Source organism: Pelophylax lessonae (assembly GCF_965119305.1).
Source record: "Pelophylax lessonae genome assembly, chromosome: 3".
Lineage (NCBI taxonomy): Eukaryota > Metazoa > Chordata > Amphibia > Anura > Ranidae > Pelophylax > Pelophylax lessonae.
In genome coordinates, this window is record NC_138770.1 from 198,571,073 (window position 1) to 198,592,953 (window position 21,881).

At 43.5% G+C, this 21,881-nt stretch overlaps 1 protein-coding gene across 2 annotated transcripts in view; it reads left to right on the forward strand.

The window, feature by feature from the left end:
- The window catches only part of AGXT (alanine--glyoxylate aminotransferase), a 59,927-nt gene extending 39,784 nt beyond the window's left edge, over nucleotides 1-20,143 (forward strand). For both annotated transcript variants that reach the window (XM_082249387.1, XM_082249388.1), the window contains exons 9-11: nucleotides 645-740; nucleotides 5,675-5,803; nucleotides 19,847-20,143. In XM_082249387.1, coding sequence (XP_082105513.1) covers nucleotides 645-740; nucleotides 5,675-5,803; nucleotides 19,847-19,954 — 333 coding nt within the window. In that variant the 3' untranslated portion in view covers nucleotides 19,955-20,143. The remainder of the gene's footprint in view (nucleotides 1-644; nucleotides 741-5,674; nucleotides 5,804-19,846) is intronic.
- Nucleotides 20,144-21,881: the final 1,738 nt, after the last annotated feature.

A 21,881-nucleotide genomic window follows, 5' to 3' on the forward strand; every position in this document is an offset into this window, starting at 1 on the left:
TTGCGGATGATATGCAGACCTAATGTAAGTCTATGGGGATTGCGGATGTCAGCGGATGACACCGCTGACATCCGATTTTCCTTCCTTTCCGTTTTTTGAACGGAGGAAAAATAGGGTTCTGTTCCGTTCGAAAAAACGGAACAGAACTGAAAGGAAGGAAATCGGATGTCAGCGGATGGTATTCCGCTGACATCCGCAATGCCATAGACTTACATTATGTCCGCAAATCATCCGCAAAAAAATAGGATGATTTGCAGACATACGGAAAGCCCGTGTGAAAGAGCCCTTAGGGCTTGTGTGGATGAGCAAAGTTGCAAATTCTGCTTTTGAGCTGGGGTGCTCAAACGCATGTGTTTGAATGCAGAACATAGCAAAAGGCTGCATTTGACCTGCTCTAAAAGAAACGCAAAGCAAAACAGGTCAACTCAGCCCAGAATTGTCATCCACTGCACCATTGCAGTAAATGGGAATCTGCTGACCTATGTTTGATGGGTAAAAAAACCACACCTGTCTATATAAGCCCTAAAATTCCTAAACTATTAAATGCAACACATTTTCTTCAGTGTACTTCTATCCATACTGTATTGTGTGTGTTCCTGAATAAAGCACTGGCCACCAGATCTGTTTTTTGTGTCCATTTCCAGGGTTTAGAACGTTCCTGGGAGCAACACAGCGAGATTGCTTTGAGGTTCCACAAGGGACTGGAAGACCTGGGATTAAAGCTTTTTGTAAGGAACCCAGTAAGTATATATAGCAGAAATATGGTTTGTACAACAGAAAAATGATGGCAAGGGATTCCCACCCTGTATTCAATACTAGCTGCAGCTTAAAGTGTACTGTATACTACTGAAAAATATGTGCATAGCAAGGCTTATTGTGTCCTACCCAGCAACCAGACAATATGTTCATTTCACAAAGCTGTATTTCCATGGTTGGGAGTTATATTATTGTTACTGTCCTGGTTCAATTTTCTAAGCTCACTATTAAAGAGGACATATACACTGCTCAAAAAAATTAAAGGAACACATTTTAATCAGAGTATAGCATTGAGTCAAATAAACTCCTGGGATATTGATCTGGTCAGTTAAGTAGCAGAGGGGATTGTTAATAAGTTTCAGCTGCTTTGATGTGAAATTAACAACAGGTGAACTAGATGGGCAACGATGAGACAACCCCCAAAACATAATTGGTTTTACAGGTGGAGGTCGCGGACATTTTTTTCCCTACTCACCCTTTCTGACTGTTTTTCACTAGTTTTGCATTTCGCTAGGGTCAGTGTCACTACTGGTAGCATGAGTCAATACCTGGACTCTTTAGAGCAGGGGTGTCAAACTCAATTTCATTGTGGGCCGCATCAGAATTATGGTTGCCCTCAAAGGGCCAGTTATATCTGTAGGATTAGATGTTCAGAGCATCCCACACCCCTTACACCTTTACATGGGATTTCAAGAACCCCCCCCACCATCAGAAGTCAAGAGTCACCCAGCCTTCCTTACATCATAATGCACCCCCTTACCTTGTGCTGCTGCCAGGAAGAAGATGCGGGTGGATCTGGGAAGAAGTGCAGGGCCTGGAGGAGAACCAGAGGAGGGCTGGAGTCAGCCTCCAGAGTCTGCTGAATGCTGAGACCAGGGGAGGCAAAGGCAAGGTGGTGTTGCAGGGTGCAGGATCTGCAGGAGGAGTTCTGCCCTGCTCTCTGCTGCAGACTGCTGAAAAGGGGGTGGGCAAAGATGAGCCTTTCTGTCCTCTCTGCTGCCTACTACAGAAGGTGGTGGCAGAGACAAGGGGGGGTGTCACAGCTGCAGGAGAGGTGCGAGGGCCACATGAAATGGCCTGGGGGGCCGCATTCGGCCCGCAGGCCTTGTGTTTGACGCCTGTGCTTTAGAGATTACACAGGCACTCCAACTCCTCCAGGATGGCCCATCAATGTGTGCCATTGCCAGAAGGTTTGCTGTATCTGCCAGCACAGACTCAAGAGCATGGAGGAGATTCCAGGAGACAGGCAGCCACTCTAGGAGAGCTGGACAGGGTCATAGAAGGTTGTTAACCCATCAGGAGGACCAGTATCTGCTCCTTTGTGCAAGGAGGAACAGGGTGAGCACTGCCCTACAAAATGACTTCCAGCAGGCCCACCGGTGTGAATGTCTCTGACCAAACAATCAGAAACAGACTTTATGAGGGAGGCCTGAGGGCCCGATGTCCTCTAGTGTGCCCTGTGCTCACTGCCTGCCACCGTGGAGCTCAGTTGACATTTGCCATTGAACACCAGAATTGGCAGGCCTGCCACTGGTGCCCTGTGCTTTTCACAGATGACAGTAGGTTCTCCCTGAGCACATGTGACAGATGTGATAGGGTCTGGAGAAGCCATGGAGAACGTTAAGCTACCTTTAACATCGTTCAGAATAACCGGAATAAATTGGTTGTGGGTCAGTGATGGTCTGGGGAGAGGTATATCCATAGAGGGACGCACAGACCTCTACAGGCTACACAATGGCACCCTGACTGCCATAAGGTATCAGGAAGAAATTCTTGGACCCATTGTCAGACCCTACCCTGGTGCAGTGGGTCTTGGGTTCCCTCTTGTGCATGACAATGGCCGGCCTCATGTGGCGAGAGTATGCAGCCAGTTCCTTGAGGATGAAGGTATTGGTACCATTGAATGGCCCCCACGCTTGCCTGACCTAAATCTAATAGAACACCTTTGGGACATTATGTTTTAGTCCATCCAATGATGCCAGGGGTCACTTCAGTCTGTAAGCAAAGAAACAAAAAAGGGCGCACCGACCTAGCGCATTATCCTCAATAGAAGGCTTTATTGAAGTAACATTAAAAAATGGCTACTCACAGACGTAGATAAAGTAAGTCATATCAAGCTCAATTGCTCAAACGTCCGGGTGTAGTCCATACAATCGTTCATAACTGATGAGATGACGGCTGACGCGTTTCGAGGCCCAGCCTATTCCTCAGAGCCCAGGGCTCTGAGGAAGAGGCTGGGCCTCGAAACGCGTCAGCCGTCATCTCATCAGTTATGAACGATTGTATGGACTACACCCGGACGTTTGAGCAATTGAGCTTGATATGACTTACTTTATCTACGTCTGTGAGTAGCCATTTTTTAATGTTACTTCAATAAAGCCTTCTATTGAGGATAATGCGCTAGGTCGGTGCGCCCTTTTTTGTTTCTTTGCTTTCAGTACCGGTGGACTACCCCAGTCCGTTATGGGCAGCAAGACCTAAGCCATCTAAGAAGCCAGTTGTGAGTCCCGTGAGGAGTGTGGTCGAGGGGCTTGGATACCAAGCGCAGGAGGAGGGTGGTCACACCTTATTGTTTTTTGTCACTTCAGTCTGTTCAGGAGCTCAGTAATGCCCTGGTCCAGATCTGGGAGGAAATAACCCAGGACACCATCCATCATCTCAGGCACGCATACAAGCACATGTGGTACTTACAAACTATTAAGTACCATTTTGAGTTGCATTGAAATTTCAACAAAATGGACAAGCCTGCTGCATCATTTTTTCACTTTGATTTTCGGAGTGTCTTTGAATTCAGGCCTCTGTAGGTTGATAATTTTCATTTCCATCAAACGATGTGGCATCCTTTCATTCCTATCACATTACCAGCCCCAGTCTATATCAGTATAGATATCAAGCAGGAGATTTTTCCCCGCTGACATCTGATGTGTTTTCAAAGTGTTCCTTTAATTTATTTGAGCAGTGTAGTTACATAGTTATGCCTGGATAAAGACACCAGTTCAACGTGTGTGTGTTGACTTATGCTATAAACCTTCTCAAAGCAAGTTTCCTCTCAATTCCTCCACCACCAAACAAGGTCCTAGGCCCAGTTAGCAAGTTGCTGTGGACATGCGTCCTTTTCTATTACTAGCCTATTTTAGTCAGGACTAAAAATTTAAAAAAAAAACATATTCTTCTTAAAGCGGAGTTCCGGCCACAAAATCGACATAATCGATTTTGTGGCCATCCGCTTGCTTTTCGGCACCTGAAAAGGAAATGGATAGTTACGATTTTTTTTTTCTTACTTACCTTGTATTGTAGAAAAATATACTCACCTTTCTTCCACTTCCTCCCTCGGCGGCCGCGGCCCGCTCTGTCACTTCCGGTTTGCAATGATTCCTGGGAGCTGAACGTCATCGCTCCCAGGAATCAATGCGCCGGCCCCACTCGTCACTTCCGGTGCGGCGCCGCATTCCCTGCTAAACAGCTTCTGGGCATGCGGAGTGGAGGAATTCGGCGCCGCACCGGAAGTGACGAGTGGGGTCGGTGCCGGCGCATTCTGGGAGAAGAGGGCACGGAAGAGGACGCAGAAGAGGATTGCGCTGGCTTCAGCTGCCCACATCCGAGATGGCAACGCTGGAGAAAATTTTTTTAAAGGTGAGTATTTCTTCTTGCAGGTAAGTGCGACCCGGGACAGTACAGAGGCTATCCATTGTGGAATGTACTAGCCCTGACTGTCCCGAGGGTATTTTTATTGAAAATTTTTTTTCATGGCCGGAACTCCGCTTTAAGTCAGCCCAATGTGAAATATTTCACATTCTCTTTTTGGGCAGGGAAGTGGCAAGTGGTGCTCCAGACATCTTTTCATTTTCCAGACTGGGCCTGATTTACTGAAGATAATGTATGAATATAAGCACTTCAAACTTGCATGAACAACAAAAACACAAACTCGTGAATTTTTTTTTTTTAAACTCATAAAATGTACTATGTGGCCATGATAAGCACGCACAGGCAACAGCCAATATATGCATAATTTACTAACAAGTGTTTTTTGCTAAACAGAAGAATGTATGTTCCAGCATCCTAACATTAGCCAACTAAGTTGTGGATTGCCTAAAAATAAAAATGAGGTATTTTTCTAGTTTTTTTTTAGATCTGGGCACACTCAGAGGTAATCAGATATAAACAGGATGCAAGTTCACTTACATCCAGCTGCCCATAGACTAACATGAAGCTTCCAATCAGGTCTGCCTGAAAAATGGACAAGCGAACCTGATCAGACCACCAGTGTAAAAAGGGTCTATGTCAACTGTTCAAGGAACCTAGTGTTATGTTACATAACATGACTTAAGCCTCGTACACACGCACCGATTGTTAGCCGTGAAATTTCGGCCAACGTCCGATCGGCCGATTGTCAGCTTGTTAGTATGATGATTCCGACAACCGACTGCGACTTTTCCGCCGAACAAAATCTGGTGTGCATGCTATAAACTTTTTGTTGGCCGTCACCACAACGGCCGATTTTTCGTCAATCAGTACAGATTTCGGCAGACAAACATCAGATGAGCAAGACTGGGCATGCTCAGAGATGAAAAAACACACGGAAAGTTAACCAGCACATGAACTCACTTCTGAAGTTGGTTGTTGTTGGCCGAGAAAATTCATGTGCAGTCTAGAGCACATTTCAACCAACACAACAACACTGGACAAAAGACGGCCGATCAGTCGGCCAACAATCGGTGCGTGTGTACGGGGCTTTAGCTAATCTTTTGTTCAAAGACTTTTCTTACCACTTACTAAATCTGAACTTACAGTCAATCTAAGTTTCAGAAATGTTCTTAGTAGTTTTCTCATTTTGGAATCATTGTCATGAAGTTAGCAAGAATGAAAAATTGCAACAGCTTGAACATGTCTGTCAGTATTAACATTTGATTTATTTTAGGCGTTGAGACTTCCAACTGTGACAACAATTCAAGTGCCAGATGGCTATGAGTGGAAAGACATCACAACATACATCATGAAGAAGTACAGCATTGAGATTACGGGTGGCCTGGGGCCCTCAGCTGGAAAGGTAACTGAGAAACTGTCTAATAATGTCAGAATATTTTTTTAAGCCTAGTACACACTGGCCAAATGTCAGTGTTCAATAGAAACCGACAGACATTCGGCCTGTGTGTACTCTAGCTGGTCCGACAAAAGCCAACCTCTGTTGAAAGGGCATGACCGAAAAAGGTCCGCCGATCGGCTTTTTGCTGACGGGGGCAGTCCCCCCTGTCAGAACACAAAAGCACATCAGTTAGGATTGCTGTACTACTGTAGGATGGTTATCCTCCTGACCTGCTAGGTTGAATGAAAAAAAACAGTAGAGTGTACCAGGCTATAGTTCAATGTTAAATGATTATATTAGGTTATGTTCTCATAATTGCTTAATAAAATTATTCTGCTCATAACTGGTATTTCAAACATAGGTGAAAGTTGGTGGACTGTGTCACCTGGCTGTTTTCTTGTGACTGAAATACTTAAAGTGGTTGTTAAGCCACTATGTTATCTTTACGCCATCCCCTCTGTTAGATTACAACCTGCATCCTAGTTCCTGTGCTTTATTTTAAAAAAGCCAATTTCTACAGGCAATGGAGGGAGGAGCCTGCTAGAGGCGCCAACTCCGACGGCCTGCTGGATTGCCGGATCACCGCCCAGAGGGATGAGTAAGGAAACGCTCGTTCCCCCAGCCTGCATGTCCGTCTAGCCGGACCCCGCCGCCTCCCCTCGCTCACCCGACTGCTCGCCCCGGCCCCAGCCGTAGATCCAGCTTGAAGCCTGAAGGAAGGAGGGCAGGCTCTCTGGTTCCCTCGTACCCGACCGAGACCAGCTGCTTCCCGGAAAAGCGGTAGCCAAATGCTGCAGCTGCAGCCGACTCGGAGAAAGCCGGAGTCCAGGAGAGAAGGACCCGATCGGTTCAGACACCGCCAAGCGGCTAGTACTGGAGGGATCCAGCCTGGAGAGACCCAGTAGCATTGGAGACCATAATCACCCCCTCCACATCACAGCATAAGGAACGCCACAGAACAGCCGAAGGGGACTGGTGAGAGGGGGAAACCCCCCAGAATTTTCTTATGTTTGATCTCAATACCAGCTTTTCCTGAAAGCACTGTCACACTATCACCCATGAGTGTATAGCTTAAAAAGCTAGCGGGACTGTTTTGAAAAATGTGCGGGACTCTGCTTAACTAAGCTGCTGAAAATACACATAATACCTAGTTCATATTGACAGTTTGGTGGCTGGGAGAGGAGGACCATATGCTGAAAATAAGAAATGAAAATAGATAGTAGAATAATGCGATCAAGAGGCTAAGGACGGATGAGAGGGTGCAAAACCCCCCTATTTTTGCTGAACCCTTCAATTCCTCCCCCTCTGTCAGTTAAATGGGAACAGTACTAAAAAACTCCTTATTTAGAGGATGGTGATAACAGGAGGGAATCCCGTACTATTGCCTGATCTCCTGGTTTATACAAGTGGCTCAAGCCACATAGAGCTGGAACTATCTGTAATTGCCATACCGGTATCGGTGAACTGTTGGGGCGCTGGTTGGGTGCCTCGGAGGAGAGGGGGGGGTCTACAGTTAGAGACCTTTTGGCCTTGTATTGAGGGTGGAAGACCCAGCTGGGATAGCCTCATATCCCACTTTGGAGAGACTGTGGTGGAGCCATAAGAGGAGGATACACTGTGGGACTATTCCCTAGAGCCGACTTACTAGAACCCCCCCCCCCCCCCCCCCTCTATAAGGGAAAAAGGGGAAGGAAGAGGGGAATTCTTTTTTTTTTTTTTTTCCTTTTCCTCTCTCTCAGAGAGAACTGAAAGACCGAAATGAAAAATAAATCGGCAAAAGAAGTAGCAGGGAAACCTGCAAAAATTACAGCAAGCCCTGGAACAATCAAAATGTACATGACATCTGAGGGAAAAGGGCAAAACAAACAGCCAGAGAAACAACCGGTCGTTAGATCCAAACAAAATACAGAGGGAAGTAAGAAAATCAAGAATCAAAAGCATACAGGAGTAAGTGGAGAAGAAAGTCTAGAAGTGTCAAGAGAAAGTACTCTAAAAATAGGAGACGGGGACATGAATAGAGAAGATGAATTAAGTGGAAAAGATCAGCCGCCATCAAAATCGGAAATGCGGGAAATGTTTGCTAGCCTTGAAAGATCTATCAAAGCTGAGATGGCCACCTTACATGTTGATTTTGGGCATATCCTGGGTAGAGTAGAAGAAACAGAAGAGAAGGTGGAGTTCTATGGAAAAGAGTTAAAAAACCTAAAAGATCAAATGAGGAAAATTAAATTGGATCAGAGAAATATGTTATACAAAATCGAAGACCAGGAGAACAGAAATCGAAGAAAAAATCTGAGAATAAGAGGATTACCAGAGAAAGGTCCGACAGAAAGTTTAGGAGAAACCCTGGAAAAGTTATTCAACCCTTTACTGGGAAAGGTGATCACAGACAAAATTGAATTTGAAAGAATACATAGGTTGCGTAAACCAACTAATTTACCAAAAGAGAAAATAAGGGACGTGATTGCAAGATTCCATAAGTACGAGACAAGGGTCCAGATCTGGGAGAAAATGAGAGACAGACCTGAACTAAAATATGATGGAGAGGATATTCAGATTTTTCCAGACCTGGCAAAAGAAACGATTAACAGAAAACGCATCTTGAGACCAATGGTAGACGCACTAAAGAAAAACAATATACAGTACTTTTGGAATTATCCAGTAGGTTTAGGAGTGAGAAGAGATGGGAGGACAGTGCTACTTAGATTCCCAGAAGAAACTCAAGATTTCTGTGAAGCAGTAAACATACCATTCATAGACATTCCAGGCTGGACAAATCAGGAGTCTCCAGAAGAGGAAATAGATGAAGGAGAGTCGGCCCAGTGGAAACAGAAGAAAAAGTTGAAAACAAAAGCATCAAGAGGATGAGGAGGGACTGGGGGAACCTGGGGGGGGGCTGGGGGGATGGTTGGTGGAGGTGGGGAAGAATGGGAGGAGCTAGTAAGATTGTAAAATAGGCGGCCTTACGGGAAATCAGCAGGCCTTCACCATCAGACCTAATATTAGGGAAGATGGGCGGGAATGGCGACCACTGGCAGAGCTCGACCTCGGCCATAAGTCGATTGGAAAGGGAGGAAGGAGAATCGACGACCCTGATGGAGGGACGGGGATTAGCTATGCCCCCACAAGGAAAAGGGAGGGAGAGGAGGAAAAGTGGGGTGGGGGAAAGGGTGGGAGGAGGAAAGGGAAGGAAAGAGGGAAAAAGATGTCAAAAGATCCAATTGTCTCCTATAAGAAAGTGCAAGAATTAAGACAATATAGAAGGAAAGAGAAACCAAAAGGTTCAATTCTCTCCTATAGGGATCCTCTGGATTTGCCTGGTAGTCTCCCTGATCATCTTAGAGTCAGATGGGTGATAAGGGAAAGAGTAAAAACAATGAAGATTAAGAAATAATGGTTGTAGTTAATATATTATCATATAATGTCCGAGGATTAAACTCTCCAGAAAAAAGGAAAAATTTTTTAAAAGAAATCAGTTATTTGAAGGCAGACTTAACATTCTTACAAGAGACTCATATATCCCACGCATCCAATATTAGGCTATACTCTCAGAGTCACCCTATCTGGTATTACGCGGACTCACCCGGGAGGAAGTCCAAGGGGGTTGCCATTGGCATTTCCAGGGGCCTTGGATTTGCTCTAGAGTCGAGACTGGTGGACCCAGAGGGAAGATGCCTCTTTTTAAGAGGAAAAATAGGAGACGAAGATCTGACCCTAGTAAATATATATAGTCCTAATGAGAGACAAGTAGACTTCCTAGGTAAAGTCCTGGGAAAATTAATGGAGTTTAAAAAAGGGGTGATACTGGCAGGGGACCTCAATCTCTGCCTCGACCTTAAAATAGATACTACATCAAAAACCTCACGGAATAATAGAGCACAGGCAAAGAAAATTAAGGAAAAACTATTTACAAATCAATTGGCAGATATCTGGAGAATTCTCCATCCAAAGGATAGAGATTTTACATGTTATTCAAGTGTACATGGAACATACTCGAGATTAGATTACATCCTAATCGAACACAGATGGATTGAAATGGTAAGCGAGGCAGAGATTGGGGTTAAGACTTGGTCAGACCATACCCCCATTACGGTAAAAATAAAAATGGCGAAAGAGCGGCCTAAGATGGATGCGTGGAAAATAAATGAAGAGATTTTAAGAGATAAAAAATGGGAAAAAGAAATAGCGAAAGAGTTAGAATTCTACTTTCAAATAAATGATACAAATGATGCACCAAAAGATATAGTATGGGAAGCTCATAAAGCTTATATAAGGGGTATACTTATCTCAAAGGGGGCTCAAAGGAAAAAATAAAGAATAAAAGATAAGATTAGGTTAATGACAGAAGTACACCAATTAGAGCAAAAACATAAAAATACTCAAGATACATCAATAAATAATTTACTTGAGGTAAAAAGGGAAGAACTGAAAGATCTGTTAGAACAAGAAATTAGACAGGAAATGAAAAGATGTATAAAAGAAAATATATTGAAAGTAATAAGGTGGGAAAAAACCTGGCAAGAATCCTAAAAAAGAAGAAAGGAAAAAATTTTATAGAGAAAATTAAAAATAAAAATGGGGAAATAACTCAAACAACGACAGGAATAGCCAAAGAATTCCAAAATTACTACGCAAATCTTTATGCAGTAAAAAAAGGGGATATACAGGGGAATGAAATAGAAAGGAGGGAGAAAATCAAAAAATACCTTGTAGACGCTGGGTTGACAAAGATAGATGAGGATAAACTAGCATTTCTGGAAAGACCAATCTCAGAGCAAGAAATAGAGAGAGCCATTAAAGAAACGAGTCCAGGTAAAAGCCCAGGACCAGATGGGTTTACCATAGGTTATTATAAAAAATTTAAGGAAATCCAAATCCCAAGATTTAAAGAATATATAAATGTAATAGGCACCCAGTACGAGATGAGTAAAGACGCCCTGTCTGCATCAATCACAGTCATACGGAAAGAGGGAAAAGACCCGTTATTATGTTCTAGTTTTAGACCCATCTCCCTACTTAACGTTGAAACTAAATTATTCACAAAAATATTGGCCACTAGGATGAAGAACCTGATGAGGGAGTGGATACATAATGATCAAGTAGGATTCATCCTGGGCAGACAGGGACAGGATAATGGGATAAAGACCATATTATTGATCAACCAAATGGCAAACAGTAGAGCTCCCAGTCTACTCCTGTCAATAGATGCTGAAAAAGCGTTTGACAGGGTAGACTGGGAGTTCATGACAAATACCCTAGAGGAGCTGGGAATAAGACCTAGAATGTTGGCTTGAATCAAAACATTGTATAATCAACCAACCGCAAAAGTAAAGATTAATGGAGCTCTGTCAGATTCTTTCAAAATGTTCAATGGAACAAGACAAGGATGTCCCTTGTCTCCGATGTTATTTGTTCTATCCTTAGAACCCCTTCTGGCAACCATTAGGAACAGCGTGGACATTAGGGGTATAAGGGTGGGACAAGAGGAGCATAAGGTATCTGCCTTTGCAGATGATATCCTGCTTTATATAAGTAATCCTAGGACCACCTTGTCTAATTTAATTAAAATAATGAAACAATATGGAGAGTTATCTAACTTAAAAATTAATCAAAAAAAATCAGAAATATTAAATATCAATATCCCCAAACAAGAAGAGGAGATGTTAAAAAAAGAATTTCAGTTCAACTGGAGAAAAGATGAGATTAAGTATCTAGGGATTAAATTAACCCCCAACCCCAGAAAAACTCTATAAAGCAAAATTTCTACAACTTCTGAATGAAACAAGAACAGAGTTAAATAGATTATCTCCAAGAATTTTTTCCTGGATAGGGAGAATAAATACGATAAAAATGATAATCCTGCCTAAAATCCTATACAAATTCCAGATGATCCCAATCCCAATACCTCAAGTATTTTTTAAAACACTCAAAACTCTAATATCTCTTTTCATTTGGAAACATAAAAAGCCAAGGGTAAGGTTTGCTACACTTAGTAAAGGAAAGGGACAAGGGGGTCTAGCCCTACCAGATTTTAAAAACTACTATTTTGCGTCAATACTCACAAGGGTGATAGAATGGACAAAAAAAAAAAGTGATAGAAATTGGGTAACAATAGAAAACACGATGAGTGGTACACACCTAGCAAAAGTTATATGGATACCTTCGAGGTTTAGAAATTTTGACACTAATGCTCACATAATCACACGACATGCTATTAAAGTTTGGGATAATATACATAAAAAAGAAAATTGGAAGCACAACTCACCATTGATCCCCTTACAGGGCACAAAATTTTTCGCACCAGGGGAAGAGAAGGAATTAGGTAAATGGATAGAAGAGGGAGAAGCACGATTAGGGGACATAATAGAGCAGGGGAAAATCATAACCTTGGCAGAGTTAAAACAAAGGAAAGGAAATTGGAAGATGAATGAGTGGAGATATCTTCAGTTGAGGCACTTCACACTGACATTACCTCAGCCACTGAGAGATATGAACGACCTCCGCCCTTTTGAGCAACTATGTCTTCTGGATAAGATAGCTAATAATATTTCAAATGTGTATAAATACTGTTAACAATAACAAAAGAGAGAGGACCATCATTAAAAGAAAAATGGGAAAGGGACCTTGGCCCTTGTAGTAACAACAACCAGTGGGATAAGAGCCTTCAACTAGTACATAGATCAGCGATAGACACCAACACTGAGGAGATAAACTACAATTGCTCACAAGGTGGTACAATACTCCCGACAAGGTAGGCAGAATCCAGGCAGAGAGCTCAAGACTTTGCTGGAGGGGCTGCCAGATGATAGGGACTATAGCCCACATATGGTGGGAGTGCCCTAAAATCAAAATATTTTGGAGAGAAATTATAGACTTGATAATTAAAATTACCAAAATAGATATTCCTATGGATCCTTGGAAATGCCTATTCCATGGAACTCATATGTCAGTGAAACAATACAAAAAAACACTACTCCCCCATTTATTAAATTCAGCTAAGAGTCTAATTCCCCTAAAATGGCAAAAAATAAGAACCTCCTTCCAGTAAAGATTGGTTGATTAAAGTAGAAAAAATTAGAAGGTTAGAACAATTGAGAAGCTGGGAAGAGGAGGAACAGGTGATTGGAGAGGAAATTTGGGATGAATGGCAAGATTTCAAGGGTTCAAGGGAATATAGAGATTTAATAGGAGTTGGATTGACAGAAGACATAGGGGGTGGGGAGGGATAAGGGAGGGAGGAGGGATAAAGGGGGTAAAGGGTAACATGTGAATAATGTGCATGGATAAATTCTCCAGTGATTGGAGTGTTGTAATTATTTTTTTACCTGAAAAATTTAATAAAGAAATATAAAAAAATAAAAATAAAAAAGCCAATTTCTATCTGTTTTCACAGCTCCTATCGGCACTCACGTGACTTCCGGCTCTCTTCTCTCCCTGTCTGAGATCTCCAGCAGGCGGGGCCAAGAACTTCTTCTGACGTCACAGGGAGAGGAGGGGAGGAAAGGAGGAGAGAGCCGGGAGTCACATGAGCGCCGATAGAAGCTGTGTGTAACGCTTCTGCGTTTTATGTATGATGTGGATTTACAGCTGCAGAAATATTCCACTTCAGTAGTCATGTAGAGAAACGCTGAGACACCAATCCCAACTCCCAAAGACTCATCATGTGTGGATGATCTCAATTCAGCAAGTAAATACACACACTCAATAAGAAGTTCCTGGAGTGATCTATGTATATAGAAGTATAGAGGTGATAGGCTGAAGAGACAGGTTGAATAGAGACGATAGGTGACAGACACTTGAGAGAAATGAGAATGAGATAGTAACAGGTGGGATGCAGATAGGTTAGCAATCATGTATGGTAGTAGATGATAGGATAGCAGATGACATACAGGAGAGACTAACCCAGTGCAAGAGCAGATGATGGTAGGCTCAAGAGCTAGCAATCTAGATAGTGCAGATGTAGTAACAGTCCTTAGTATGCAGAGCTAGACAGTGTAAGCTTTAGTATGAAGGTTATTGAGGTTTCCCCTGTGGGGTACTTATCACTAGTAGCAATGTAGCAGAGGAGAGGTTCGACAAGAGCGGATGATCCGGTAGCGGGATACAGGGATCAGCGCAGCGTGGTTCCGACAGCGAGGTATGCTTGCAAGCATGAGAGCTTCAAGACAGGTTAGCATCAAGGCACATCTAGGCACACAGCAGGTTGAACAAACACATGTTAGTGAGAGCTGGTGATTTAAATAGCTGTTCAGTCCGGCGCTCAGTGATGACAGCATCAGTCTTAAAGGTAAACACACCTATATGTGCTTCATCTATCTAGGTAGATGGAAAGCACCCGGAAATGATGTGATAGGAGGCACTGAGAGTGCCAGAACCTTACACTGTGAAAACAGGTAGAAATCTGTTTTTTTTAAATAAAGCACAAGAACTAGGGTAAACTGACCAAGGTGTCAGGGCTCAGCAGCCATGATAAAACAAACAAAGTAGTATCTGAACTTGGTTGATGGATCACAGTTGGCAGCAATCACTAACGGGTTTGATCGTACACCCGCAATGCAAATATAAAACAAAGGGTGCAGCACCAACAAAAATTTCTATGAAACGCTATAATATGAAGTCCACATGTTACAGCTTGCGAAGATGTAGAAGAAAGTCCACACACCAACTGAGGTGAGAAAGGTGTACACATCACCAACGTGGAAAAAAGGGCAATCCTGCTTACCGGATGGTGTTGACCTCAACTTATAGAGAGGTCAATAACAGTATATGAGAGACTTGAATTGAGAAATTCACATCAGAGCCAGGCATACACAGTGTTCCCCACCACACTATCCAGTTCCAGGCACTCTTCACACTCGTGGTGCGGAAAACATCCTCTTCTGAAGCAGCGTATGAACCCATAGGCAATGAGCCTGTTCTCAGTGTGAGTCGATCCCCCTCCTTGCTCAGCCCTCTGGAGGGCCAGGCCACGATCTGTGTGTGTGAATGGACCCACAGAACAATGGCTCAGGAGCAAGCCTGCTTGGGTGCCCCCATAGCACGCAGCTTACTTAGCAACTTAGCAAGAGGGAGAGGCCTGGAGCACTGGCGGGGGACCCAAGAAGAGGAGGACTGGGGCTGCTCTGTGCAAAACCACTGCACAGAGCAGGTAAGTACAAGCTTGTTATTTAAAAATAAAAACCTTTATTATCACTTTAGGACACATTCACACCGCAATGAAGTGTGCTTCAACACGCATGTTTTCATGCATTGAGGCATGTTGCATTAGACATACTATATGTATTTTCCCTTATCTGTTCAGCTATCAAGAGTGACCATAAATAACTCAGTATCATGCAAGAGATAATACAACGCACAAGGATGGCAAAGCATGAATGGACCCTTATAGGATAAGTTCACCTTTTGAAACATCCAAATTCAGGGTGTGGCATGTAACATGTTACAAATGCACTGGCCCCCAAACCTCCCCGACTCCCCGATGTGACAGGCGCCGGGAGATATTCTTTATCCGTCCCTGCCACTCTGTCATTCTCTGCAAAGAACATGGCTGTGCAGAGCTCCACCCGCCCAGCCACGTCATTTATTCACAGAGTTCTGTGAATAGAAAACTACAAGGTCTGGCAGCCTTTGTGGCTGTCGGCTTGTAGTTCTCAATGAACTACACTGGCGCTGTTGTGCCCTGTGGTAGTTCATTGATGCTTCCGGTTAGTGTGTAACTGTTTGGCCGTACGATATCTGCAAGAGCCCTGCATTACACTTCTGCTTCTTACCATCTGCTGATTGTGGGTGCAATGCTTTCCAGGCTTCCAACAATAAAAATAATAAATGCAAATTTTTTTACCTGCAAAAAGATGTGCGTTTATTTATTTTTTTTTAAATGTGAGACCAGGTCTTTTCTGGAACTTTTTGCTTCCAAGTTTAAATTAGTATTGTTTGCTAGAAAATTAGAACCTCCAAAAATTATATATTTTTTTTAGCAGAGACCCTAGAGAATAATGGCGATTGTTGCAATATTTTATGTCACGTATTTGCGCAGCGGTCTTACAAACACAATTTTTTTGAAAAAAATACACTTTTTAAAAAAAAAAAAAAACAGTAAAGTTAGCCCAATTTTTTGTATAATGTGAAAGATGTTACGCCGAGTAAATAGATACCAAACATTTCATGCTTTAAAATTGCGCACACTCGTGGAATGGCGACCAACTATGGTACTTAAAAATCTCCATAGGCAACGCTTTAAATTTTTTACAGGTTACCTGTTTAGAGTTATAGAGGAGGCCTAGTGCTAAAAATATTGCTCCCATTCTTACGATCGCTAAGATACCTCACGTGTGGTTTAAACACCGTTTACATATGTGGGCGTCACTTATGTATGTGTTCGCTTCTGTGCGCGAGCTAAGGGGCACAAGGCATTTTACAAGGGATGTAAACATTCCTTGTAATAGAAATAAGCATGACAGGGCCACTTTATTGCAAGATCGGGGGTCATAAAGACCTCAGATCTCACATTTACTGTAAAAGCAAAAAAAAAAGGTAATTTTGCCTTTAAGAGATGAAAAAATCATCCCTTTATGGCCGGAAGGTGAATGTGACATCAGACGTTGCTCTGGTCCTCCAAGGGCATAGAGCCGAGTAGCCAGCTCAGAGCAGATCGAATCTGTATCGGGCTTACCAAGAGGTCCCATAAGCCCGGAGATGACCAGGAAGCAGTAGGAGGGGGGGGGGGGCACTTCTCCCGCCGCCTAGAAAAGTAATCCCTATCTGCCACTGGGATCACTTTTATCGAAAAGAGAATTGCCAAAAGTATGAGAAAATACCAGTGTTATGGCAGCTAGCTGCTGCCATAACAGTGGTATTTAACGTCAAACTAATGATGGCAAGTGGTTATACCTGGTGATCCTGCAACAAAGGTCTTTGGGGATTTGGAGTGACAGCTATCTTCCCTTTGTGCTCCTGCATGGCTACCTGATTAAAAATACAGGTAGTTATTATACAGGATGCCAAGGCTGGATCCTGGACAGGTGCTATATAGCACCAATATTTGGGTTATGGTCCCTTTAAGGGAAGTATGGTAGTACTCGGGGGGTCACAGAGGAGGGGTGAGGAATTCCTGAATCAGGAGAGGACTGACTCGCAGTTCTTTCTGTGTTAATAGAGAGATATTTGGGACCCAGAATTTCAGAGACCCTGAAGTGATATTCGGGTGGGAAAGGGTCTCCATCTCTGACAACAAGGATTCCAGCACACACAGGGTTGTTAACCTCCAGGAAGCAGCTCTTAAAAGACAGGAAGTAGTGATAGGTGTGGTGGTGAGGAGGGGTTGGGGAATACATCTGTCTTGGAGAGGTGTCAGTCTGCAAAACAGGATTTAACAAGGACTGTTAAACTGTGGAGCCACAATGCCCCAAACATTACACTATGAAAATACATGTGTTGATGGTGTGGTCCACCATTGTCACTATAGAGAAGCCAATACTGAGATGCACACAGAAATATAAGAATACGTGAAAAGTTCCCTGGCAGTTGTTTACTTTGGCAACTAAATGTCATCCAGTTAGAATTTACAGTATATCTTCATGGGCAAAGCACAGGTGAATTGTAGGGCGATCCTCATAGAAGAACTGGAAACACAGCTGCTTCTAGGTGGCAGAGCTAGAAGAGATACTATTTGTGTTTCCACATGGCCAATAAGGCAGTAAACAAAAAAAGTAAAGTGTCGTGAAGCAAAGTCTAAAATGCACCCACAGACTTTATGCTTTTAGCCAGGATCAGCACTTTCAAGGGACTTGCTCAGTAATCAAACTGACTATGGAGTATCATTTGTGGCCTTGACATGCTTTTGGGAAATCTGCTGTGAAAAAGTCTGTTGTCTGGAAGTTTTCAGCCCATCAAAAGTTATTTTGGTTCTCAGAAAAGGAAGGACAAGCTGTTACCCAGAGCCTTCAATCAGATGCTTGCTTATTTTTCTGCCTGGTTTAGAAAAATAGCAAACATGGCCAGTACACCAAAAGTTAAAGTGCATGGTACCCCAATATTTCCTATTCCTGGCATGTGTCCTTTGTACAATATACTTGTGTTAAATAGTATCCTGCTCTCTTTGTATTTCTTCCTTAGTGTGAAAAACCTGGTGATCCTGCCAGTCCCGCTTCTTTCCTGTTTCAAACTGACCACCCTAGGCATGAGAGCACATCCTTCCCTGAGTGGTCAGTTTTCTTTTTTTGCATTCAACTTGAGAGCAGATGCATCTCACTGTGGGAGCACAGCCTGCCTGTCCTCTAATGGCCGAGACTTATTCTGAAACGCCCCTTTAAACAGGGAAGATTAGTATATTGTTCTTTCTCTGCCCCCTGCTGACCCGCCCCACCAGCAGTATCCACCTCTCCAAACCCCTTTATGCAGCTGAGAACAGAGGTCATGTGTGATCACTTATACAAAAATGAAAAAAGGAATTCATAATATATATATATATATATAGATAGATATAGATATAGATATCTATATATATATATATATATATATATATATATATACATACACACACATTCATAGACAAATGTTTTGGTATGCATTTTTATTTTAAACTGAATGGGTTGTGTTAACAGGTAATGGTTCACATATACTTTAAAGACCCTCATGTCTTTACTGAGATCTTAAAGGGATTGTAAAGTCAGACGGTTTTTTATCCTAATGCAATCTATGATTAGGATAAAAAGCCTTCTGTGTGTAGCAGCTTCCCCAGCAACCCCTATTACTTTCCTGAGTCCCCTTTCTGTCCAGCGATGTCCACAAGTCCCTCAACAGTCCAGGACTCTCCCTCCTCATTGGCTGAGACACAGCAGCGGCCCCCGTTGGCTCCTGCTGATGTCAATCAAAGTCAGTCAATCACGAGAGAGAGGGGGTGGGGGCAGCTCCATGTCTAAATGGCCACATGGCACTGCAGCTCGGCTTGGATGCCCCCATAGGAGGCTGCTTGCCAGTGGTGTATTTAGGTTTTGTGCTGCCCTAGGCCTGACTAAACTTGGGCACCCCCTAATTTAAATATGACCCACCCCTTCCTGTAAAGACCACACCCCTTCATGTAAAGGCCACACCCCTTGCTGTTTACACCCCCCGTCATCTGTAAACCACAACCACAGTCTATCAGTGCTCATAAGTTCTGCCTCATTTTCGTGCGGGAGCCAGGAGGAGGCTGTTTTTTTTTTTTTTTTGTGCGGGTTGCAGCTTTTTTGCTGCCCCCTCCAAAGTGCCGCCCTAGGCCTGGGCCTTGTCAGCCTAGGCCAAGATACAGCACTGCTGCTTGCTGTGGGGGCACTCGACAGGAAGGAGGGGCAAGGAGCAGCAAAGAGGGACCCGAGAAGAGAAAAACCAACTGCGCAGAGCAGGTAAGTATAACATGTTTGTTATTTAAAAAAAAAAACAAATACGAGACTTTACAATCACTTTAATTGTAATGACAAAAGCTTTATTTTGCACATAATAGAAGTGTTCCTTTTTGTGTTTCCTTTTGCACACAGTTACTTTTTAATTTTATTTTTATTTTTATTTTTAGATTAAATGTTTTGTTTTTACTTGCATAAGCTATGGCTTTTTTTATATTTTCTTTTACAAGTTATGGATGCATTTCATTTCTTTTCCACAAGGTATGTGGTATTTTTTTTATTTTCCTTTGCACATTCTATGGATGTTTTTTATTTCCTTTTGCAAAAGCTATGTGGTGATTTTTTTATTTTCCTTTACACAAGGCCCAAGCTATGTTGTCCATTACAACTAAGTTCCCAGTAAAGACTTGAGGTTGATGTTCTTTGATGTGCTGGCCATTTTGCTGTTTTGGATTTTCATGGTATCGCTGTTGATAGTGCACCCTCCTCAAGATGTTAAAGTTAAATGTTCAGGATAGATCTTTGTTCAGTATGGTTTAGTAAAATAAAATCTGAAGGGAGAGTAACTTGTAGCCGGGAATGTGTATTTTTGTGGTATTAATTTATTTTTTGTATTACACGTCTACAGGTGCTTCGTGTTGGACTAATGGGCTACAATGCAACGAAAACCAATGTAGACCGCGTATTAGAAGCTCTCCGTGATGCTTTGCAGCACTGCCCTAAGAATAAGATGTGATTCTGATGTACTGTGCAACTGCTGAAGAAGCTCACTGTGTAAATGTAACATCAGTCTCTACCTGTTCACCCTCTAAACCCATGGCTTTCATGCCATCTCCTGAGCAATAAACACATTTCCAAAGTGATGGAGAATAAATTATCTGTGATTGTTTATATAGGATGAATTTAATAAACACATTTCACCTGTGTTTTAAATGCATTGATTGACACAACACAATATTGAACTGGATCATAAAATATGGTGTGATTGGAGTTGTTAGCTGTACTTGATTTATAAAACACGATTTAATGTTAGGGCAATGCTGGAACCCATGGAAAAATATTTCAGTAAAACTGTTCAAACACACACTATGAAACCATTGAGAAAACATGTGTACCGGTAGCCGGGGAGTGGACGTGGCAGTGAAATGCGTCTTCTGTAACAGAAAGATCAGGGCATAGATATAATTCGCATTTACCCTTATTGGGGTGATACATGTAGTAGAGGGGTGCAGAGTACATGGCGGTGGGTGGTATGTGTAGGAGAGGGGTGCAGAGTATATGGCGGTGGGTGGTATGTGCAGGAGAGGGGTGCAGAGTGTATGGCCGTGGGTGGTACGTGCAGGAGAGGAGTGCGGGGTGTAAGGCGGTGGGTGGTACATGTAGGAGAGGGGTGCAGAGTGTATGGCGGAAGGTGGTACATGTAGGAGAGGGGTGCGGAGTGTATGGCGGAAGGTGGTACATGTAGGAGAGGGGTGCAGAGTGTATAGCGGTGGGTGGTACATGTAGGAGAGGGGTGCGAAGTGTATGGCGGTGGGTGGTACATGTAGGCAGTGGAATGCATGGAGCAATTGAAGTTAGCTGTACAGCACTAGTACTGGCCTCCTACCCTGCTGCAGACACTGCTGTCACTGCCCCACCCCTCACCTCAAGCCCTGGCACACAAGTCTCAACATCTTGCAAAACCAGCCAACTCACCTCCCTCCACACATCCTACAGAACGAACTCCTGCAGGCATCCTTCCAGCAGGACTATTAGCAGCTGAAAGCTCTGCCTCCACCTCTATAGTCTTTCTGCAAGCGACACTGGAGGGGGTGCTGGGGAGTGCAGAGAGAGGCATAGGGAGGAGATTTCAGGTCAGTGCTGTAACCACGTAGCAGCACTGTATTCATATGGCGTTGCAGTACATTTATTCAGCAGCATTGGCACGGCTGCAGAGGGAAACGGTCGGTGCCAGACTAGGTATAAAACCAGCCCTGGAAATAATTTCATACCAGCCTCATAGCATTATTATACCAGCCCAACAGCATAACGTCATTATTTTTTTGTTCATAAAAGGGAAAACCATGCATTTTAAAGCACATATGAAGAAAGTATTATACTCACCAGTGCCCATCAGTGCAGCCTCATCAGTGCCCATCAGCACAGCTTCATCAGTACCCATCAATGCAGCCTGATCAGTGCCTATCAATGCAGCCTCATCAGTGCCCATTAGCTCAGCCTCACCAGTGCCAATCAGTGCAGCATCATCAGTGCCCATCAATGCAGCCTCATCAGTGTCTATCAATGCAGCCTCATCAGTGTCCATCAATGCAGCCTCACCAGTGCCCATCAGTGCAGCCTCATCAGGGCCCATCAATGCAGCCTCATCAGTGCCCATCAGTGCAGCCTCATCAGTGCCCATCAATGCAGCCTCACCAGTGCCCATCCATGCAGCCTCACCAGTGCCCATTAATGCAACCTCACCAGTGCCCCATTAATGCAACCTCACCAGTGCCCCATTAATGCACCCTCACCAGTGCCCCATCAATGCACCCTCACCAGTGCCCATCAATGAAGCCTTACCAGTGCCCCATCAATGCAGCCTCACCAGTGCCCCATCAATGCAGCCTCACCAGTGCCCATCAATGCAGCCTGATCCGTCCCCATCAGCTCAGCCTCATCAG